We start from the raw sequence: 25,466 nt of genomic DNA, 5'->3' as shown, positions 1-25,466 counted from the left end.
TCACTTGATTTGGGATTAAAAATCTGAAACTGAATAAAAAAAAAAAATGAGCAATTTTTCTGGATAAGGGAAGATGATATAGATTTCATCTAGAGTTTTGTTCTAAGTCGGTCCTCAGTACGGATTTACATTCTCACAAGTTTTTCCTCATGCATGTTTTGTTCTTCTCTCTCTAAGGATGCTTCAATGTGAAAGAGCAGCTTGAAACAATAGGAGCTATGAGAAAAGACCCTAATGAGATTTCTACAAATTCCAGCATACATCAGAGAAAATAGCCTGTAGTGTGGCGGCTGCCGTTTTGAGCTATGAAGTTTGGTGAGGAGGGAGAGAATGAACACATTAAACACCATTAAAGAGCCCCTTAACGCGCCCCAAGATGAGCCGTTTCTCCCAGAGTTACATCTTAGGCTCAATGTGTGCCACTAAATCACTTCATTTCTATTCTCTAATGTGCAGCATGAAGATACATAATACATTTTAAGACAAGGTTTTGAAAACGACAACCTGCTGAAGTTACACTTTACGTCGTCTTCCCCAACTATGGACAAAGATACATCTCCCTAAAGAATATATGTGGATAGCCACTAAAAATAATGAATAATGCCCTCAGTTTCTTCTGTGAGAGAATTAAAATGAAAAAAAAGAGAATATAATAAAAGGCAATGCTGCGTTAGACTAGCTATGTAGTTTGTGATTCACATATGAGTACAGCAGTTTGTTTTACTGCGAGAAAAGATGGAAAACTTTTATATACAATAAGCCATATAAAAAAATTAAAAAAGATTTTCAGAGCGAAAAAAAAAAAAAAAAAAAAGATTAGTAGGTAGGGCAGAGAAGAGGAGTTTGAGAGGAAAAATGTCAATCTAAACAGAAGGGAGTGGAAAGAGAGAGGTTTAAATGCCAGATATGTGCTGGCTGCTGGCTGCTGGCTGCTGCCTGCGGGACACAGACTTGCAGACACTGCAGTCCATCCACCAACAGACTTAATTTAGAGATTGAGCAGCCATAAAGAGCTAACAATCTCACTACAGACAGCACTTCTGTAACTGCTCAGTGTCACATCCATTTCTCTTCCTCTCTTCGCCCTCTCAAGAAACTGTTACTTGCTCCTGTTTTTTAATCAGGGTCTCTCTAATTAAATGAAAGCTCATGGGCCTCTAGTAATTTTTGTCTCATTTGCACAGTAAATACTGATTTATATCAAAAAGTGTGTGTGAGTTAATTAAAGAAAGACTGAAACTGACTATTCTGAAAACTGCTATAGTATAGCTATACGGAGCATAGAGGTACTCCTGTGCCACCAGAGACACAAGCTGCCAGCCCTGCTGTCCGGAATGGAACCCCACCTGTGACGTGGTCGACGGGCAGTTACTCCACTCAAGCACCGCAGGCCAGTGATGATAAGCCATCGGACTACACCTCCTACCTGGACCCCGCCTCCCTTGACACTGCCCTTCCTTCACAATTCACATTGGACACTTTTATTCCCGTTTAGGACATTTTTTGTTTTATTTTCTGTTAAATAATAGCCTCTCTGAGGCCTGTCACCACACCAAGCGGCAACCTCCCATTCTTTCTTGTGAAGCCTATACGGAAGTGACTTAAACTGTAATTCGTCAACTGGCCGCTAGAGGCTGGCTGCAAAAGAGACAATCCCATAGATTCCCCATGTTAAAATGGCAGACTTTACAGCAGAAAAAAAAACATGTTTTTTACAGCCTGATTCAAAAAATTATTTTGGTCTATATAGCTAATTTTGTCCTTCATGACAACTGTGAAGGGGGTGAAATCATTTAAAATTCTATCAAGCCTTAAAGTTCTGCATAATTAAGTGCAAGACTACTTGAGTGACAGGTGGATTGCCGCTGCTGTCACCGCTGTTTAGCTAGGTGGGCATGGTTTCAGCAACCAGCTCCCACCTTTTTGCCCATTTTCAATTATCTGAGAGTGATGCACGGTGACGCGGTGCCAAGATGGTGACAGACGCCTCCGCCCACTTTTGGCTTCAAAAACGCTCTTCGGAAACCTATGGGTGACGTCACAGACACTACCTCCATGTATTTATACAGTCTATGCACCACACCCACTGTCTGTCATTTGCTCCTCCCACCTCTATGTATATATATATATATATATATATATATATATATATATATATATATATATATATATATTCCTTTTGTAGTCCGAACGAGAGAACATGTAAACACTTTAACGGATTGAAAAACGATAATGCAAAGTACTGCGTATGCGCTGTGACGTAGAAATAGCGTTATGATGTATGATGCGCGGAACGAACTGTTCTTTCTGGCAAATAAAGCCTTCTCCTATAACAGAAGACGGAATGTATCATTTGTACATGTGTTTAAACATTCAAGTGGCTTTAACCTGATAACCCACACCTGAACACCTGTGCACTGAATGTTCTTTGTTTGCATGTGTCAATGTTTATGAATATATTAAATGAAAAGGGACACTTAATCTAGACAAACTATGTATCATTCTAAAGGTCTAAGCCTCAAGCATCGATGATAGATCACTGTATTTTCAATGGAAAGCTTATAAGGAATGTTTTTGCTAAATATTTGTAAGCAGTACACATCAAAACATTCATTATAAAAATGCAGTACATAACAGATTCATCTAAATAGCAAGTCATAAACACATCCACTGCTGTAAATACTGGTTTAGTTAGAAAGGTAAGGGTCCAATGAACAACATCCCATTGAGCACTTTTAGTCCAATGAAACAATAACATTGTAATATGGATGGATGTTCCTTTGTTTACATATCATTTCTTTGGGGAGAGTTACTGTTTGTATCCATTATGGAATATCCTACATTCAAAAAACTGCATCTTGGTTGTAAAAAAAACTTGTTTTTGTAGCATACTGTTACAGTTGGGTGTGTGCTAACGTAGAAAACAAGCGCTCGAGGAGGGTCTTAAGCAAATGAGGAGTTTACTAAACATCGATGGAGATAACAGACAAAAGGAAGATTACCAAATAAGGAAACAGAAAGTTCATGAACATAACAGTTCGCCCCCCTCCAGAACTGTGCATCCTCGCACCGCAAGAGGAATACCAGCGGAGGGAGGATGGGGGTTCTGGAGGCAGGCGTGGGGCAGGCAAGAGGCAGGAAAAGAGGGAGCTAGGAGCCAGGGCGGAGTGGATGGAGGGAGGAACCAGGGAGGAGCCCAGAGCAGAAGGAGCCAGATGGTGCTCCAGAGACCAGCCAGGATGGAGATCCACGGTGGAGTCGACGGCGGGAGGAGCCATGGTGAAGAAGGAGCCGACGACAACAGGGGGCCGACAGAAGGAGACTGCACCGGTGGGTGAGGAGCTCCAGATTAAGCAGAGCAGCCGCAGAGCCAGGGTGAAGCCGAGGATCCGGAAGGCCAAGGCGGAGCAGAAGGCTCAGGCGACCAAGGCGGAGGCAGGGCCCTGGAAGACCACTGCAGAGTCGGAGTGACTGAGGATGGAGGTGGAACCAGAGGGAAGGAGGAGTCTGACAGAGCAGGAGGGATGGAGTGACGAGGTGAAGCCAGAGGAAAGGAGTCCCGAGGCGGCGGATGGTCGACGACTGACCAAGGTGGAGCCGGAGGGACGAGGGAGCCCGGTGGAGCAGGTGGGATGCCAGGCCACAGTGGAGATGAGGGAGCTAAGAGCCAAGGCGGAGCCGCTGGGTTGAAGGACCGAGGAGGAGTCCAGGGCTCGGAGGCTGGAGGCGGAGACAGGGAATCTACATGCCAAGGCGGAGCTGGAGACTGGCAGTCCTGCGGCGAACCATCGCGCCCAGATGGCGCGGACTGAGGGTGAGCTGCGGGACTGACTGGCACCAGCAGAGAAGAGGTCGAGGAAATGGCTGGTCTAGGAGGAGATGAGAGAGGGAGGATGGGAGGAAACACAGGAGGATCAGGGCTGGACAGAGCCAGCAGAGAGACAGGAGGTATGGAGCTGGATTGAACCAGCAGAAGTGGAGCAGGGGAACTGGCAGGTCTAGGAGGAGGTGGGAGAGGGAGGCTGGGAGGGAATACAGGAGATTCAGGGCTGGGCGGAACCAGCGGAGAAACAGAAAATTCAGGGCTGGATGGAACCAGCGGAGAAACAGAAAATTCAGGGCTGGGCGGAACCAGCAGAGAAACAGAAAATTCAGGGCTGGGCAGAACCAGCGGAGAAACAGAAAATTCAGGGCTGGGCAGAACCAGCGGAGAAACAGAAAATTCAGGGCTGGGCGGAACCAGCGGAGAAACAGAAAATTCAGGGCTGGATGGAACCAGTGGAGAAACAGAAAATTCAGGGCTGGGCAGAACCAGCGGAGAAACAGAAAATTCAGGGCTGGGTGGAACCAGCGGAGAAACCGAAAATTCAGGGCTGGATGGAACCAGCGGAGAAACAGAAAATTCAGGGCTGTAGAACATAGAAACAAGCGCTCGAGGAGGGTCTTAATCAAATGAGGAGTTTACTGAACATCGATGGAGATAATAGACAATATACAACCGCCTGGCTGAGGCCGGCCTAAAAAGACGATCAGGACAGTTGACAGACCACTGCTGCATGTCGTCACGAAAGCTTATCATTTTCACATGTTTTTAGCCTTGCTACTTGGCAATTTAAACATTCAAAAGAATTTAAAGCATTCAAACACAAGACGCGGAAAAGCTCAACTGAGTAGCTGGTTATTCGCGCATGTCTCACAGACAGCAACACTGAACCGAGCTCTCCTTTGCGAAGTTTCAAAGTTTCTCCTACACCTGAACGAACAAATACATATCGCAGTTGTTTACACAAATAGAAAAGGATGTGAAAGAGCCCAATTCAGCAACAGCGTTGTGTTCTGGTGTTCAGGGCTCACGCAGAAAGAGGCGTCTCAAAATGCTTGAACACTGAATCTGTCTCTTTTTGCTCTTGTACTGACAAATACATAATAAATATGTAAAAATACTCGTCTTGGAAAGTATGTCCGAAAAAACTGTCGGTTATGTCTTAAGTGAAAGTAAACAGTTGAGAAAAAAATCGGATATGTATTATATTGGATGCATTCATTGGCTCTTAAAGTGATCCCCCGCCTAATTTAGCTACTAGTTGCTGTAATGTTAATCCAAGAAAATGAAAGAAAGCAAATTACTCACTGCTCTTGACTGAATTACTTTTTAGTTTTAACAAGAATTAATGCACAGTCAAACCAACAATTATTCAGACACCAGATATAATTTTATATATATATATATATATATATATATATATATATATTTTACTAGTAGGTGCAGGACACTATAATAAATTTATGTAAGTGAGTATAGTAAAATAAAGCGAGCTGTGCCAATTTATACCCAAAAATTCTTCATACAGTGGACTACTAGTAAAACTGATAAAATAATAATAATAATAATAAAAATTGGAACCAAAAAATTATTCAGACACTTTTCCCACACCATGTTTTGCTTACGTGTTTTTTCCTGAATTACTAATGCAACCTTTTCACCCCACAGACTGAACAAAATTAAGCATTGCTTGGTAATTGATCAACAAAGTATTGATAGTAAGCATTGTCATACTAAAAGTTGTCTGAATTTTTGGTTTATTGTAATCCATTACCTACGTTTCTATCAAAGTTATCTGACATTATCAAGATTAATTTTTTCTGAAAGTTTAACAATGAGTTTTTGTTTAGCATTTCTAAACTATAACAAATAAACTGTGATAATGTGAGAAATGTTGAAGGTGTCTGAATAAATTTTGGCTTGATTGTATATTTTAATTTTTAGTGAAGTCTATGCTGTGCTATTTTACATTTAATTTCTGTTTCTGTACCAAGACACCTACAAATTTGAAAAAACTTAAACATAGTATAAATCGCACAAATAAATAAATAGAACAAATATACTTCTGTTCATCAAGCCTGCCTTTTTTTTAAAATCAAAAATACAGAAAAAACAGTAATATTGTGAAATATTATTACAACTTAAAATAATAGTTTTCTATTTGAATATACTTAAAAATAATAATAAAAATATTTTTTTTCCTGTGATGCAAAGCTGAATTTTCAGCATCATTATTCCAGCCTTCATTGTCACATGTAACATCCAGTCTATCACATGATCATTTAGAAATCATTCTAATATTCTGATTTATTATGAGTGTTGGAAACAGTTCTGCTGTCTAATATATTTGATGAATAAAAGGTTAAAAAGAACTGCATTTATTAAAAAAAAAAATTCTAATAATATATATTCTAATAATATATTTTCTTTACTATGACTTTTTATCAATTTAACACATCCTTTCTGAATAAAAGTATTGATTTTATTAAAAAAAAAAAAAAAAAAATTACTGAGCCCAAATTACTGACCAGTAGTGTATATTGTTATTAAAAAAATATTTATATTTTAAAAACATAGCTTCTTTTTTTTTTTTTTTTTACTTTTTATTCATCAAAGTATCCTAAAAAAGTATCACATGTTCTGAAAAAATATTAATCAGCAGAACTGTTCCCAACTTTGATAATGAATCATCATATTAGAATAATTTCTGAAGGATCATGTGATAATGATCCTAAAAATTCAGCTTTGCATCACAGAAATAAATGATAATTTAAAGTATAATAAATTTAAAAACAATTATTTTAAATTGTAATAATATATCACAATATTACATTTTTTTCTGTATTTTTGATCAAATAAATGCAGGCTTGATGAGCAGAAGAAACTTCTTTCAAAAACATTAAAAATAGTAATGTTTCCAAACTTTTGGTCTGTACTGTATATATATATATATATATATAGAGAGAGAGAGAGAGAGAGAGAGAGAGAGAGAGTCAGAAATAACTTCTAGAACACATCCATTAAGTGAATAAAATAAAGCAAATGTCATAAATATTTGTATGAAATTTTGGGCTCTTCTGCAGAGGCAGTGTTACACCTGATTGTCGACCGTAGACTACTAGCAATAAGCTCAGAAGCACATTAGCAATTCATCAAAAAAGCAAATGTCATTCTGCAGCAAATGTCTAGGGAAATATTTAGCATTTGATTCTCAGTACTGATTGCATTGTTATTGATTTTTGAATCTTCTCGGCACTGCCTGGGACAGACGTAACAGATCATTGGATTTTTGAACTGGCAGTCAGTTGAAGCACTCTGTCTGGGGGCCAGTGAAGACAGCCAGTCTCTCTCTTTCTTTCTGTCTTCACATGGCTCTCAGACAGAGAGATCCAGCCCTCAAGGCCTGCAAAGAGCCTCCTCAGCCCTTTTCTCATCACCTACTATCCCTTGAAAAGACAGCTTTTTCGTTTTCTTTCCTCTCCTTGAAAACGAATAACCCTATTAATCCATCCTCCACTGACCATTCTGAAAAAGAGAGAAAACGAGAGAGATGGCTTGAATTGTGTGTTTGTGAAGTTTCTTTTTTGTTTCTTCTTTTCAATCAATCCCTTTCACCTCAGTTAAGAAATGTAGCTGTTTGTGGTCCAATGCCCATTTAAGGAGATCAATTTATTTATCAATAAGGTCCTTCCTTTATTCTTTTTATCTGTCTCCAATTAGTAAATGGCTTGGCTTTGACATCTAGAAACCTCACATATTTGCTAATCTTGCATGCACAACAGGCCTTTAATATGGCTGTAACAGTGGATCTAGTCCTGTAAATTATACCAGCCTTCATGGATCTAATTCACCAGTGAAAAAGCGATCTATGTCCTCGTACTGCACGCGGAATGTTTCATTCAAGTGGGTAAATTATTATAGAGGTCTTAGCAGTTAGTGAGTGTTTGATCCATGAGTCTATGTTTACTATGTGAGTAGATAGTAGTTTATTATCTAGCGCTTATTGAATCATTTCCATTTTGCAGCCTTTTACGCTTTCGAATGCCAAACAGATTGTGAAAGTCACCATGTCTGCACAGTCAACACAAGCATAATGGTGCTAGTAACACTGAGAGTGAGACAAATACAACAACAAACACAGGAAAATAGAATGGATGTGAGAAAGAAAGAAAGAAAGAAAAGAAAGAAAGAAAGAAAGAAAGAAAGAAAGAAAGAAAGAAAGAAAGAAAGAAAGAAAGATGGAGGGAGGGATCTGTCGCCTAAAGGCAGAGACAGCAATTAAAAGTAAATGGAATCCTAGGGCCCATTTCAAATAGGCTACTACAGAATTCTGACTATTCTTAGAAACCGTCCTCAGAGAAGGTTTGAGCTGAGAATTTTCCATGCGTGATGAACTGTGGAAACCAACAAAAGCCCCATTACCAGCAGAGAGGATTTAGCCTCATCTTAGAAAGGGAGAGAGAAAAGAAGCCCTTAGTCAAATGGAATACATTAAAGAAAATTCCCTGTGTCATAGAAATAAAAACTAGAAGCTAAATGACGGTGCTCTCATTATCTGCAGAGCTCCAGCTGGACATGGTGAGCGTGATTTCACCAAGTACAACATGTTCCAGGATCAACATCCTTGTTGATCCTGGAACAACATTCCAATCAACCAATCAGAATTCAGATATTACTTTTCAGGAAATATCTGTTTTAGGCTTACAATCAGGGTTAGGTGCTTCTACAACCTTGTTAATCAGCTATCATTTCCCAATTATTTTAGGAATAAATTATGGGTAGGGTTAGGTTTAGGGGTAGGGATTGGGTTAAATCTATATTTTTAATAATAATGTTGATCCAGGGTCAACGAAAGATGTTGATCCAGGAACATGTTGTGCTGGACATAATCACAGAGCAAATTACAGAGCAGACAAAATTATTTTCCAATATTCTAATGTACACTTTGATGGTTGGTAAAAAAATTTCATTAATTTAAGTTTATGATTTTTGAGTTGAGTCACATTCACTTGTTATCTTTTTTTATGCAATTCTGTGAGTGTAAATGTCAGGATAAATGTTTATATTAATGTCATTTTAACTTAAGCCACCTCTACTTCCTTCAACCTTTGCAAGAGAAAGATAAGATTGTACACTATCTGCGTGTATTTATGTGTGATGTATGGGACTTTATTGTATAATATAATGGGGAATTTCCAATGGATGGTTCTGTTGTCCTCTCCATTCTACATTCGGCAGGTACAAAAAACTGATGAAACATTGTCAGCATACATTATGGGATAGCAGCATTGGGGAAATACATTCTTATCTTGTTGTAGCAGCCATTATACTTAATCTATGTCCTGATAGAGTTAGAACAAGCACATGAAGCTTCTACAGCAGGGAATACTACTTACTGTTATTGCAGGAATGATATCACCAGGGTGAATAAAATAAAAAAGGGTAAATGGCTAACAGATCTGTGTGTGTTTTGTTAAGGTCCAATCTTCTACCCATCCTGTCATAGCATTTTCGTCTGAATGACAAAACTCATATAGCAAATATTCATTCGGTGGCTATCCGTTGGGGTCTACAAAGCCATAGAGGGGGCATTATAACATGACAAGTTGTCAGTGGGTGTCACTGTAGATAAAATGGATAAGACAATGCTTACTTGAGTTAGGTCTCAGCATTAAAATTAATAAGCATTCTATTTCTAGATCAGTGTCCATTTGAATGCAAAGACAATTGTCAAACCTTATTCAACAGCATAGCCGGTGACACACAAAGCAGAGCAGCTAATAAAGCATGATACAATTGACTATGCCCTTCTGAAAGTATTTTTTTGTTGCAACAGCTTTTAGAAAACCAAACGTGGAATTTCCACACGTCAGCCTTGATCGTGAGTTTCCCTGTGATCAATTTTTTTAACTTTTTTGTGAGAGGCAAAGGGATGGGTCAGAACACACATGCATACAGTAGTTCTGCAGACCCCATGGAGTAAGCAGAGGTTAAGTGCCATGCTCGATGACCCACATCGAGGGAGACCCTTCAGTACTATTTGAACCCATCTGTTTTCATTCATAATGCCAAGCCACCAAACAGCTGACAGTGTCAACTCTCACAGTGCTATACATGAGTAGTGTTACAAAAGTCTAAAATCAAGAACATGATGAAGAATGTAAATGTAAATGTAAATGAAATATGTTTCTGCTTGACTTTCAAAGAGCTGAACCGTCCAAGCATTCTTTCAATGTCATACATGCTCTGTCTAATGCCCGGTTCAGACTACACAATTTTAGCCCGATTTTGGCAAAATCTGCTTTACGTAGAGTGTCTTGGGGATTCATAAATGACAATTTGCGTCAGGACGCAAGATTCAATCCTATCTTCTTGTGTATTGTGTCATAGTGGGTGACAACTGATACCACGTCTGCGATGCTTCACAACATAAAGATGAGCATGTTTAATATATTTTCTGTCATCCATGACTAGTTCCCATATCTGTGACATGGCCAATAGGAGCAGAGGAGCACATTTGTACATGCTTTCAAACATGCCAAAACAAAAGAGAGACAATGGTATCGGTCCTGCTAGGTGGAATTTTACAATGGAGGAAATGTTTGTGGAGCTATGGCAATGATATTCCAGCATTTATGATGTTTCCTTAAGGGGCTACCATGACAGAGAGAAAAGCTCAAATAAAAACTATTTTTACCTCAGTACTCTTTGACAGTTTTTTGGGCTTTTCTGATGACAAAACAAGGCAAAAAAAAAAAAAAAAAACACTGTTTGTTTGATGTAACCAACAAACAAAATCATGTAGTCTGAACTGGGGTTTAAATTTTTATTCTAGAGGGTTGTTCTAAAGCCTGATTAAGATAATTCCATCTGATTTGTTCACTTTTTGAATGTTAGGTTCTGATACCAAGCAGCCACTTTAGTCAGCCATTACAGCAGCTAAACTCAGATAAAAACAAAAAATAATATTAATCATGTGGCACAGCTACTCAGATGTTTAACAGCTCTATTGAAAAGTAATTAGTTTTTCAATAGTGTTAAAATGCAAATATTTGCAAAGTCAGCACTTTTGAAAAGCTGCTTTGTGGCTGGTTTTGTGCAATCTCTCAGCATGAATTCGGCATGAATAAACTATTTGATTAAAGTCAAATGTCACCATTTGTCTGAGACTACACTGCATTGGCGGGATCCTTTTCCCCTCTGCTTTCATTGAGATGCACATTTAAATATGAGAGGAGGCATATTGTAGCTGACAGGACACTCAAATCTCACTGAAATGTCAATGCTAAGCCACTTGAGGAATTGCACTGCTCTAAAAGAAGGCTGATGAACTAAAACAGGGCTCCAGACTAATACTTCCCACTGGTCGCTCTTTTGCGACAAACTTTCTCAGTTGGTCCCACGAGCACATGATTTGGGAACAGGAGTTTCTCTTTGCTATGCTATAAGTCAGGTTTCGGGTGCTTTTACTTTCGAATTTGTGATCTTGTTGTCACATTTTACAAGAAGAGATAATTGTCTGTTTTGATTACATCTACACACCTTTCACTTTTTAAGACTAAAACAAAAGATGGATTCATTGTTATTCTTAATTAAAAATCACAACAACAAAACAGTAAGATACAATGACAAACTAGCTTACTAAATGTTTATAAACATAAACGAATAAGATTAGGTTTGACAATAAATTACAGAACGTTTAGCAAACACTGAGGAATCAAATAAAACAATTAATGATGAGCAAAGGTAAAAAAAAAAACTGCGATTAAACATGATTTTACAAAATTCAATAATGAATTCAAAAGTAGTGTAATGTGCACTTTTTTCATTTAAAAGTACTGCTATATGAACAAAAGTGCAATAATATTTAGTTTGCAAACACTAAACAAATAAGGTGGTTTTTGTATTCCTTTTACATAGTAGCAGTTAAAATATTTATTGTAAATCTCAACTAACAAAGCTATTTGCCACTGCCAGGGAATTAATGATTTTCTAGAAAATAGTTTATAGTTTGTTAAAGAAAAAGCTATGCTCAGAGTCCAGAGCCTCTATCATAACATAAAACAGGCACCTTCCAAGTAAAGACCTGCACAATTGCGGGACCCTACGGAACAGTGTGTGGCGTGGGACACCACTTGATGAGTAGAGCGTATTGTGTGGGATGCGGGAGAATAAGGGTGTACTCACACTAGGCGTTTAGAACCATGACCGAGCGCGTTTGACCCTTGAAGCTTTTGTTTGAGTAGTGTGATTGCTCTGTGCCATGCTCGGTTGGAAGAGGTGTGCCAGACGACTCAAAATAGTAAACCACAAAGTTAACAAAACGATGCACTCCACTGGGCTGAGCGAGAGCGCTTCTCTACTGTCTTCACGTGCTATCAGAAACTTCCTATTTCCCACTTATGAAGTAGTGATTATGAGCTTGCTGCATTGTTATCTGTTAAAAATAACAGTGAACAGTGCTTTGTGAATGTTGATGCGTGATGACTCCCATCCCAAACCAGTACTGATCAACATCCCACCCCTCCTGTGACCCATGTTTGTCTGTATGTGTATTCAGAGTCAGTGAGCAACTTCCTTTAAAATTGCAAGAAAGAAAAACTGTTAATGCACGATAAAATAATTGTCAGCATTAATCTGTCAATGCGTTAACGCGATGATAACACGTTACCTTGCCCAGCCCTAAAAAATTAAATAAAAGAGAACCTCCATCACATAATGTGATGTAAATAGCAAACATAACAAGCTTTTCAAAATGAAAACAAAAATAAAAGTAAAACTAAACTTGCTGTCGGTGATGGTGATTGCATCTTTTTCCCCCCACAAAAAAATACTAATATATTCAAATGTTCTGGTTTAAGAAGCAGTCTTTTACTTTAGCTCAAAAACCATCCATTGTTTCCTCAACAATCACGTAATTTTTGCTGTGCGCACCTTTCTGACGTTGAGCAGGTAAACCTGAGAAGATAATACAATAGTGGGGGAGGGGAATAAAAAAAAAGAGACTGACTGGTTATGCTTTTAACACAATTGTCAATGCATTAAGTGCGACCTCTAAAAAAAATGGTCGCAAAATGCTACTGTTTGGTCCCAGCCTGGAGCCCTGCAAAATGTCTTCCATCACTTCCTGAGCTCTGCAGTATCCCTCAGAAATATGCAGGAAAAGGTCAGAATTATATATCAAAACATAAATAAAGTGGTCACTTTATAGAATAAATGAAAGCTTGAATAATGCTGGAATGGGACAATCTTCAACTGAAAGCCATTATGATTTTTAAACCACAATCTTGCTTTCTTTATTTAACTTTGTAATTATTTCATTATCCTTATCAGCTCTCTGTCATTCAGGTCTTCTGTGAAGGATGTATGTGTTGTTGTTGTTGTTTTTTTTTACTGAAACTGGCTGTACTGATATTTAGAGAGTTCAAATTCAATATCGAGAAGCAAGTGTGAAAAAAAAAAATATCAGAGCATGATAAGTGTGAACATGGATAAATTGGGAAACAAGGTGACAGAAATGGCTGATCAGAGTGACCAGGTTGGAACTGTTTGATTAAAGTCTAAAGTTAGTGGTGGCAAAGACCAAAGCAGCATTTTAGGCAGGTCTTAAATTTATTCTAGCAATTACTGGCAGACAGTGTAAAGATGTGAGCAGAAGTGTAACGAGAGAATTTCCAGAGGTTAAATACAAGGGCAAATTTGTGGAATCGCTCAAAGGGCCAAAAGCTTGAGGTGGGGAGTATTTAAATGTGAGAGACATTTCCTTAAAAAGTTCAGATGTTGAGACAGACAATAAGACAAAGATTGTGAGCAAATCTGTGGTGTTCTGGTGTAAATAGAGAAGTGTATCTGACTACCACCCCACTAGTTAGTGTGTACAAAGTCTGATAAAGTATTCATCCTCAACTGACTGTTATCAAATCTAGAAGTCTTTGGCATTAAATCCACAGTTTTGGACAACAAAAGTACAAAACATTCAGAGACAAACAGCACTGCCTACATCACAGGTTCCATTTAAAGAGCGTCTGAGCAGGTGTTATTATGTGGTATAGGGCAAGAGGGTCAGGTTTTTGCCATAGAGAAGGTCATCACCCATGGCAATATAAAGGCTTTTCACAAATAGATCTGTCCAGCTTCACTTCAGATTGTAGGCTAAAGCATTGGTCTCTCCAGTGCTTGGTTTTCTCCAGCCTGGAGCGGGTTCACTGTCTGCCTCCGATGGCTGTTACGGGTCTAATCAGAGGAAACAGCCCAGCAGCCTCAGAGAGGGAGGGAGAGAGAAGCCCATGGCCTGCCTGAGTAGAAATCAATTACGGAGGATTGAGCTCTTGTATAAAGAACACTAATGACAATAGCCGGAAATAAAAGAATGATTACAGACATCGTTAAAAGTGTTAGTGGCTTAATCAGTATATCTATGTAATGCCTGCTGCCAATTTATGGCTAACAGCACAGAAATTGATCAGAAAGATGCACTGGCAGAAAGCTGAGTGGATTTCAAGGTTGGACAATTGTATTTTATGTTGCTTAACAACAAGGGGGCCTTATCACCTAGCAATACCAGAAATGTTTTACAGTGAATATTTTATACTTGGTCTATAAGCCTACTCAATTGTTAAATCAGGTTTGTTGCAACTAGGAACTATATTTCTTTTAGAACTTTTAGAATGCCACAGACATTTTATAAGTAATATTGGGGCCAGGGATGAAGGCAGGCATGACCACAGTGCATGCTGTTTGTCAGTCATCTGTTATTGCAATAATAACTGACTGGTGATTAATCTAATTCTGATTAATCTAATTCTGGAGCTGAACAATCACAACACTCACCCTTCCAATCATACACTCGGCAGGTGTCGCTGTTGGACAGTGTTTTCTCTACTTCCTGTTGGCCTTCTGTAGCAAATTGTAGCTCCGTGTAGCTGTTTTTATTTTATTTTTTTCTCTAGAATCTTTATCTTAATATCTCTCTCTGTTTTTTTTAAAGTGGTAAAATATAACTTAATTCACACCATATTTCTGATATTATCGATCAATCTTATCAGATTAACTTTGATCGTTCACTTTTATTTTATTTCCGTGAGTGCAGTACACCTGCAAAGCGTTAGCACTCGTTAGCTTGTCATTAGCGTTTTCATTCGAACCTATCGCTGTTTTTTTTTTTTTTTTTTTTTCTTCTCTCCCTCGCTCCAGTTTTTCACAAGTTCATCAAACAACCGCAGTAAGAATTTTCATCAAGCACGGTGAGTAATGGCTTCTCCTATCATTGTTTCTTGCACCTCTTGCCACATGTACAGTTTATCTATCTCTGTCGCTGATGAGGGATTCACATGTGATAAATGCAGGGAAATAGTTAGGCTGACAGAGAAGATTTCAGAATTAGAGACACGCATCCAAACTTTAATTGAGGACAGTAAGAATGTTAGGGCTCTAGATACGGCTTTGGATGCGTCTAGCTCAGGGATTCCTGTACATTGTTCGGTTCCGGAAACAGAGCCCCAGCAGCAGGGCAACTGGGTGACGGTGAGGCAGCGTAGTCGTGGGTCAAAACACCGCTCTTCTGTTCCGATCAAAACATTAAACAGGTTCTCCCCACTCAGTGATGCACCCACTGAGAAACCTGATGAAAGTGCTCTAGTTATTGGTGATTCTATTGTACGGAACGTGAATATAGAGACACCAGCCACCATAGTCAAATGTTTACCGGGAGCCAGAGCGCCTGACATCTTGGCAAATTTAAAAGTGCTGGCTAATGTTAAACGTAAATACAGTAAGATTGTTATTCATGCCGGCGCTAATGATGTTCGACTTCGCCAGTCGGAGATCACTAAAAATAACATTAAAGAGGTGTGTGAACTTGCAAGCACGATGTCAGACACTGTAATATGCTCTGGTCCCCTCCCTGCTTACCGTGGTGATGAGATGCATAGCAGATTGTCATCACTCAATGGCTGGATGTCTAAGTGGTGCCCACAGAATAACATAGGTTTCATAGACAATTGGACGAGCTTCTGGGGCAGACCTGACCTGTTTAAAAGAGATGGTCTTCATCCCTCCTGGGGTGGCGCCACTCTTCTCTCTAGAAATATGGCAAATAGTCTTAGTGTTTATACTTGACTAACTGGGGCCCAGGTCAGGAAGCAGACAGACTGGCTAAACCGACCGTCTGCTAGCTGCCTCCCGTCACAGAGGTCAGTTAATTCTCAGCACATAGAGACTTCTTCACCTAGATATCACACTATAGAGACTGTGTCTGTTCCCCGAACTAGAAAATACAAAAAACGTCCAAACCAAGCTAAGATTAACAATTTAATTGAGGTTCAACAAATAAAAAACAGAAGCAATATGGATAAACAAATGATAAAGCTTGGCTTATTGAATATCAGATCCCTTTCTACGAAAACACTTTTTGTAAATAATATGATCACTGATCATAATATAGATGTACTCTGTTTGACAGAAACCTGGCTAAAACCTGATGATTACATTATTTTAAATGAGTCCACCCCCCAAGATTACTGTTATAAACATGAGCCCCGTCTAAAAGGCAAAGGTGGAGGTGTTGCTTCAATTTATAACAACGTTTTCAGGATTTCTCAGAGGGCAGGCTACAAGTATAACTCGTTTGAAGTAATGGTATTTCATATAACATTATCCAAAGAAACAAATGTTAATGATAAATCCCCTGTTATGTTTGTACTGGCTACTGTATACAGGCCACCAGGGCACCATACAGACTTTATTAAAGAGTTTGGTGATTTTACATCCGAGTTAGTTCTGGCTGCAGATAAAGTTTTAATAGTTGGTGATTTTAATATCCATGTTGATAATGAAAACGATGCATTGGGATCAGCATTTATAGACATTCTGAACTCTATTGGTGTTAGACAACACGTTTCAGGACCTACTCATTGTCGAAATCATACTCTAGATTTAATACTGTCACATGGAATTGATGTTGATGGTGTTGAAATTATTCAGCCAAGTGATGATATCTCAGATCATTATTTAGTTCTTTGCAAAATTCATATAGCCAAAATTGTAAATTCTACTTATTGTTACAAGTATGGAAGAACCATAACTTCTAACACAAAAGACTGCTTTTTAAGTTATCTTCCTGATGTAACCAAATTCTTTAGCATATCCAAAACCTCAGAACAACTTGATGATGTAACAGAAACTATGGACTCTCTCTTTTCTAGCACTTTAAATAAAGTTGCTCCTTTACGCTTAAGGAAGGTTAAGGAAAACAGTTTTACACCATGGTATAATGAGCATACTCGCACCCTAAAGAGAGCAGCCCGAAAAATGGAGCGCAGCTGGAGGAAAACAAAACTAGAGGTATTTCGTATTGCTTGGCGGGAAAGTAACATATCCTACAGAAAAGCATTAAAAACTGCTAGATCCGATTACTTTTCTTCTCTTTTAGAAGAAAACAAACATAACCCCAGGTATTTATTCAATACAGTGGCTAAATTAACGAAAAATAAAGCCTCAACAAGTGTTGACATTTCCCAACACCACAGCAGTAATGACTTTATGAACTACTTTACTTCTAAAATCGATACTATTAGAGATAAAATTGCAACCATTCAGCCGTCAGCTACAGTATCACATCAGACAGTGCACTATAGACCCCCTGAGGAACAGTTCCACTCATTCTCTACTATAGGAGAGGAAGAATTGTATAAACTTGTTAAATCATCTAAACCAACAACATGTATGTTAGACCCTATACCATCTAAGCTCCTGAAAGAGGTGCTTCCAGAAGTCATAGATCCTCTTCTGACTATTATTAATTCCTCATTGTCATTAGGACATGTCCCCAAAACCTTCAAACTGGCTGTTATTAAGCCTCTCATCAAAAAACCACAACTTGACCCCAAAGAACTAGTTAATTATAGACCAATCTCGAATCTCCCTTTTCTGTCCAAGATACTAGAAAAGGTGGTATCCACACAATTATATTCCTTCTTAGAGAAAAATGGTATATGTGAGGATTTCCAGTCAGGATTTAGACCGTATCATAGTACTGAGACTGCTCTTCTTAGAGTTACAAATGATCTGCTCTTATCATCTGATCGTGGGTGTATCTCTCTATTAGTTTTATTGGATCTTAGTGCTGCGTTTGACACAATTGACCACAACATTCTTTTGCATAGACTTGAATACTTTGTTGGCATCAGTGGAAGTGCATTAGCATGGTTTAAATCGTACTTATATGACCGCCATCAGTTCGTAGCAGTGAATGAAGATGTATCCTATCGATCACAAGTGCAGTATGGAGTACCTCAAGGCTCAGTACTAGGGCCGCTACTCTTCACGCTTTATATGTTACCCTTGGGAGATATCATCAGGAAACATGGTGTTAGCTTTCACTGTTATGCTGATGATACTCAGCTCTATATTTCTTCGCAGCCCGGTGAAACACACCAATTTGAAAAACTAATGGATTGCATAGTCGATATAAAAAACTGGATGACGAGTAATTTCTTACTGCTAAATTCTGAAAAAACAGAGGTGTTAATTATAGGGCCTAAAAACTCTGCTTGTAATAACCTAGAACACTGTCTAAGACTTGATGGTTGCTCTGTCAATTCTTCATCATCAGTTAGGAACCTAGGTGTGCTACTTGATCGCAATCTTTCCTTAGAAAGCCACGTTTCTAGCATTTGTAAAACTGCATTTTTCCATCTCAAAAATATATCTAAATTACGGCCTATGCTCTCAATGTCAAATGCAGAAATGTTAATCCACGCATTTATGACCTCAAGGTTAGATTATTGTAATGCTTTATTGGGTGGTTGTTCTGCACGCTTAGTAAACAAACTACAGCTAGTCCAAAATGCAGCAGCAAGAGTTCTTACTAGAACCAGGAAGTATGACCATATTAGCCCGGTCCTGTCAACACTGCACTGGCTCCCTATCAAGCATCGCATAGATTTTAAAATATTGCTTATTACTTATAAAGCCCTGAATGGTTTAGCTCCTCAGTATTTGAATGAGCTCCTTTTAAATTATAACCCTCTACGTCCGCTACGTTCTCAAAACTCAGGCAATTTGATAATACCTAGAATATCAAAATCAACTGCAGGCGGCAGATCCTTTTCCTATTTGGCGCCCAAACTCTGGAATAACCTACCTAACATTGTTCGGGAGGCAGACACACTCTTGCAGTTTAAATCTAGATTAAAGACCCATCTCTTTAACCTGGCATACACATAACAAACGAATATGCTTTTATTATCCAAATCCGTTAAAGGATTTTTAGGCTGCATTAATTAGGTAAACCGGAACCGGATACACTTCCCATAACACCCTATGTACTTGCTACATCATTAGAAGAATGGCATCTACGCTAATATTTGTCTGTTTCTCTCTTGTTCCGAGGTCACCGTGGCCACCAGATCCAGTCTGTGTCCAGATCAGAGGGTCACTGCAGTCACCCGGATCCAGTACGTATCCAGACCAGATGGTGGATCAGCACCTAGAAAGGACCTCTACATCCCTGAAAGACAGCGGAGACCAGGACAACTAGAGCCCCAGATACAGATCCCCTGTAAAGACCTTGTCTCAGAGGAGCACCAGGACAAGACCACAGGAAACAGATGATTCTTCTGCACAATTTGACTTTGCTGCAGTCTGGAATTGAACTACTGGTTTCGTCTGGTCAGAGGAGAACTGGCCCCCCAACTGAGCCTGGTTTCTCCCAAGGTTTTTTTCTCCATTCTGTCACCGATGGAGTTTCGGTTCCTTGCCGCTGTCGCCTCTGGCTTGCTTAGTTGGGGACACTTCATCTACAGCGACATCGTTGACTTGATTGCAAATAAATGCACAGACACTATTTAACTGAACAGAGATGACATAACTGAATCCAATGATGAACTGCCTTTAACTATCATTTTTGCATTATTGACACTGTTTTCCTAATAAATGTTGTTCAGTTGCTTTGACGCAATGTATTTTGTTTAAAGCGCTATATAAATAAAGGTGACATTGACATTGACATTGACTGGTGTGCTGGGGTGAAATTATGTGTCTTTTTTTTACTATGGGCCCTTGGGAAACCAGAGAGCAGAGCTATATTGTGACAGTAACCTCCAAAATAGATAACAGACCTTGCTCTAACCTTGAGAATCTATCAGAGAGAGTCAGCATTTTTAAAGGTGCCTCCCAGATATTGCTCTGAATAATGTATCATATGAATAAAACACATTAGTGACAAAACATATTGAATAATTCACTTTTTACTCCCTGCACGCCAGATATTAGGTCCTCTGTCACTCAGTCGACTCTCACTGAACTGTCCCACTCCACTCATTATTTTCACCTCTTAAATACTGTAAACAGCCTCTGACTCACTCTCTGAACCTGTATAAGAACCTTCAGATGTTAGCCATTGTGTCTTCGAAAAACATACACACAAGCACAAATAACACTGATAACCATTAACTAATTTCTAATAGTGCAGGCCAGGTGTGAGTTTCAAAGAACTGTGTTTAAATGTACAAATTACATTTTTCTAATTAAACACTTCAGATTTGCCCATAAAAGACATACAGCTCACCTCCTTAAAGAGAGATTTTTCGAGTGCCTCTTTCATCAGTCTATCTCCCTCTCTTCTTCTCTCTAACTCTCATTTTCAATGCTAATAACAGAGAGCATTTTCTCCACAAAGACCTAATGAAGGCTTCCACCAAAGATGAAACAAGAAAATAAACCATATAAATTGAAAAAGTCAATGACCCAGCACAGGAAGTGGACATCATTTACACTGACACAAATGTGACATTAATTGAGGTTTCACCTGCACTACTTTTTAGTCTTAGCAGTTTTCATGGCCTAAATCAATGAAATCTACTTTTTCAGGTATTTTTGAGCATATCTGTTCCTACTGGTTGTAGAATATGCAGATCCATCCCACGTCATCAAAACAGTTTAACATCAGTTATAGTCTGTATGTAGCACCATGAATATATTTGCTTATCAAATGTGAAGCAAATTAATAAATTATATAAATTGAGATGAAGCCACCACAGGTAGTTAATACACTGTAAATGAAATCATATGATTCATTCACTCACCAGGGTGCAGTAGGTCTCTGGTGGGTCTCCACAGGTGATGTTGGGTGGGTCAAGAAACACTTTTAGGTACTTGGTCATATCCGCAGCTTCTGGCTGACAGGCCATGTAATACCAGGTTGGACCTTCGTCCGTGTAGCCTTCTGATTTGCACAAGTCGTAGTGTCCCCATGTTGTGGGATAATGCTGCGTGGCCAGACAAACAGTCAGCCATGTTGCCTGCAGTATCAAGAGCAGTGGGAAACGCATGACTGCTTCCTTTTTTCGGGCCACCCCTCCAATAGACTATTCACTGTGATGTAAAGTATCTGTCTGCACCCTTCTTCTCAAAGATACACAAGAGAAGGAGAGATAGAGAAAGTGGGAATGGTGAGGAAGATCTGGGTCTGGTTCACAAAATAACCCTTCTGATGAATGTGGGATAGAAGAGGTGCAGCAGCATACCAGCTTCCCTTTGGTCACTGTAAGGTCGTCAGGCCTGATGCTTCTGTCTCCACTTCTGCTCTTTATTGTATCCACTGGGAAGGGGCAGGGTCAGGGTGCCAGCAGAGATAAGAGAAGTGGAAGCAGAGAAGATGAAGTGATCGGTCGGGCTGGAGAGAGAGCAAGGTTTCTGACACTCTGATGAATCGACTCTCTGGCTGGATGTTGACTGACAGCCGTGTCAGCTTTGCCTTCTGTCAATCATCCTCTTTTGCAGCTTGGCATCTGCACTCTGCACAGAAAATATGAGAGGTGATGGTGAATATCAGCAAGGGGATAGAGTTTGACAGCAAGGGGAAATTAGTGCGACGATTCCTATGAGTTGGTGCCAGTCAGGTGTCTTCTGTGCATCATGAGAAATATCAGATATCTAAAAGGCCATCAAAGAAAACGTGATCTTGAGAGCTTTCATGCATTCACTCGTGTCATTACCCATAATCCACTGCAGACCCGTTCTCTTCCACTGTAGCTAAACCCAAAATACTCTTTTGATACTGAATATAGACTGACAGCTATATCAGTCAATGAAATTACAGGATGTAGAGGTTTCAGGTCAGAATTCAGAGAATAAGTGAAAATGAAAGTGACATGCCATACTGCCAAGTATGGTGACCCATACTCAGAATTCATGCTCTGCATTTAACCCATTCAAAGTGCACACACACAGCAGTGAACACACACCCGGAGCAGTGGGCAGCCATTTATGCTGCAGCGCCCGGGGAGAAGTTGCGGGTTCAGTGCCTCGCTCAAGAGCACCTCAGTCATGGTATTGCCGGCCCGAGACTCAAACCCACAACCTTAGGGTTAGAAGTTAAACTCTCTAACCATTAGGCCATGACTTCATCAGTGCAAAGCTGATGATTGCTTGGATGCCTTTTGTATAGGAATTTGTTAAATTGTGAGTATGGGGCAAAATCACAAGGTTACTCTCACAAAAGTTACTACCACAACCACTTGACTGATTATTTACACAGTTAAAGCAAATGTTTTTGCCTTCCTGATCCTACTGTAATGAACAGATATTTCATCCAGAATCATACAGTGACTTATTCTCTGAGGCATGTGTGGGGTCTTTGAATGTTAGGTCTGAAAATACAAAGCTGCAACAAGTAATGGAATTAAAAAAAAAAAACTAAACTCAAACAAAGTTCTGCTTTTATCAGTTGTGCTTAAGAACAGTAAAATGATGCAATGAAAAGACAAAATACATAAGAAATACTACATAGAAGGATAAGCTGCAAAAGGATCCATATCTAAGGTCTTGTGAGATCTGAACAACTGAATGTTTTCAAAAGAAAAATCAAAGGCTCATTCACTTTTTTTTTTTTTTTTTTTTTTTTTTACTGTATTTGAATCTAATACTATAGTACATTGCATGGTGTAGACTGATTACACTGACAATGTTTAAAGAAATCTAAATGTCTTTAGTGGTGCTCTTTTAACATGGAAAACCAGATCGAGAATTTATTAGATTTAATAAAAGCCTTGATTTATGCTATAGATATTTCTGCTTGCTCTTAACATGTTGCTTTGCATATAAAAACTGTAAGGTTATTCAATGTATATGTCTATTTACATCAGATTTCTATCTATCAGATTTCTATCAGATTTCTATTTTATCAGAATATAAGGTTACTTTTGAATGGTCTTCCATTAAAAATGTAATTTATTGGTTGCATGAGATCTCTTAAAAAAAGGTTTTTATAATGAGCCAATTTCTGATAGTTATTGTTTTGTTTTGTTGTCTGTAAATGTACTCATTGTCAACATCAGAAGATTTTTTTTTTTTCAGACAATCATTATACCCATCACCCAATATGTCACCATTTCTACCATATGAAATGTTTTTTAGATTCAATTAGTTTGTAACCTTTTGGCTGTCTGCTAAGAGCAATCGTTACAGAGCAATTAGAGTCATCCACGTGTGCTTTGCAAAAACAAAATTTTCTGCACAGCACAGCTACAAAATGAAGAGAGAGCAAAGGTTGCCAGTTCCCCCTGATGAAGGTTGGCAGGGGAATAATTGACTACTACCCACCACACGTTCTCAATGCGGGGACCAGGAGCGTTTTATTGCTTGTTAATCAGTCTGTCCAGTCAGTACAGATGCTGACCCCACTCTCATCCCATCACCAGCCCCATAGTGATCAATTAACTTTATGAGCCCTAAACGAGGTGGAGCAGTGAGTCAGATCACAGCGCAGTCTCACAGTGGACCACCCTCAGAAAGGAGCTCTCATCTCACCAGAGCAAAGCTCATGCACATTCTATTGCAGAAAGAATAATTTGAACAATCATTGTCACAGAAAAATCACAGAACAGCGAATTGAGTGGGGTCATCTGTAATGGAGCATAATCTCCAATTAGAAAAACATGGAGCATGAAATCACATTCTGAATGTAGACCAAAACTGCCTAAATAAAAGGGTGTTTGTTGCTAGTGGATGAAAGAGTTCATATTTTTATCAAATATTTTAGGATCAGAGATGTACTTAAATTTTGAAAAGCACTGATTAGTCACATTAGCTGTAATGAAAACCAGACCAAAACAATACATTAAATCATGCATTAGGGAGGAAAAAAGAAAGAAAATATTTCAGTCTATTTATTTCATTGCTTTACTTTACATTTAACCTATGGATTAATCCAAACAAATGCATGTAGAATTGGAAAAGGTCAATTTATTATGAATCTTAAAGCATGGACATTTCCTATTAAAACTCATCACATCAATCACAATGACCATTATCCAAGACTATGGATGGAGAATGTGATTAGATTCTCCAGATTTACCAAGGACAGAGTGAGGAAACAGGGCAAAAAAAGGAGACAGCAGGAGAAAGGGAAAGAGTAGGTGGGACAAACCTCTTAACAGCTTTAATGTTGAGGGTGGGGGACAAAAACTTGGCAAACTTTTGCCATGCAGATCTCGATGGGCACAAAATTAATCTGAGACACTGAGGAAAGGAAGGGAGACAAAAAGACAAGGGATGAGAGAAGAAAAGAGGACAATGTAATGAGCCATTAGAGATACAGGGAGGATAAGTGTCTAGGGCACATTAAAGATCACACGAGCCGGCTTGTTATCACTTTCAATAATCCATATACAAGTCCTCTTAATTATTCTGTGCTGCCTACAGTGATGTGGCGGGCGCAGAGTATGGAATGCATTATGACACAGAGCCGGGTGATTTGAGGCAGGTCACCTCATCTAACATCTATTTTGTTTAACACAGGACCCTGATGAGGGAATTCACAAACAATCTCATCATTTAATCCCACTATTACAGGGAAGTCAAATGCGTCATGTGCTGGGGGCAATGATACAAATTATACAATAATATAATGTGAATGCTTATATGAATTTTATAGTACATAAACATTCTATAACAAATTATAATTTATTTTACATTTGTTTTCCTTTATACAGTTGGCAAGCATTTGCTTTAGCTGTAAAAAATAACAACAACAACAACAACAAAACTTTTAAATAAAATGTAATTGAAGGTTTAATTTAATTAAACTTTTCAACAATACTTATTTTTCCTTTCAAAAAATAGCAAAATCAAATTTTTCTACACATCACCTACAGAAATCAATTTGCTTGACAACCGCAGGTGGACAATGCATCCTCGCAGTAAACAAACCAAAAACCACATGACAAGTATGCATCCGTGCAGGTGAATATGCATTTAAGAATGACAGCTTTACCAGTAAGCCACATGTTAATATTTTATTTAAAGCAATAAATCGTTCACAGATTTCATATGACCTACATGACTAGGACTAGTGACTCAAATTTTCTCATCCATTTGATGCTGTGAAGCACATCCTTCCCTTTTCTTGATGACCACTTTGATCTTGTTCTATGAGCTACTGAAGCATACCTTCATGTTTAAACTTCATAGGTGCTCATAAACATCAGTTCTGCTAAACTAGACCTTCCAGAGATCAACAGATCCATGTCTACTTTTAATTTGATTACATATAAAATGTTATAAACCACCCTCCATTTTCTATCACAAAATCGCTTTTCCTGTCACCACATTTCTTTCTCTGTCATTCATGTCTCAGCTTGTG

The 25,466-nt window shown here is 38.7% G+C and overlaps 1 protein-coding gene across 6 annotated transcripts in view; it reads right to left on the bottom strand.

The window, feature by feature from the left end:
- The window catches only part of LOC132124180 (netrin-G1-like), a 103,943-nt gene that overhangs the window by 73,814 nt on the left and 4,663 nt on the right, over positions 1-25,466 (bottom strand). For all 6 annotated transcript variants that reach the window (XM_059535072.1, XM_059535066.1, XM_059535069.1 and 3 more), the window contains exon 2: positions 20,908-21,619. In XM_059535072.1, coding sequence (XP_059391055.1) covers positions 20,908-21,153 — 246 coding nt within the window. In that variant the 5' untranslated portion in view covers positions 21,154-21,619. The remainder of the gene's footprint in view (positions 1-20,907; positions 21,620-25,466) is intronic.

This window comes from Carassius carassius, chromosome 42 (assembly GCF_963082965.1).
Source record: "Carassius carassius chromosome 42, fCarCar2.1, whole genome shotgun sequence".
Taxonomy (NCBI): Eukaryota; Metazoa; Chordata; class Actinopteri; order Cypriniformes; family Cyprinidae; genus Carassius; species Carassius carassius.
This window is presented reverse-complemented; position numbering and strand designations above follow the sequence as displayed.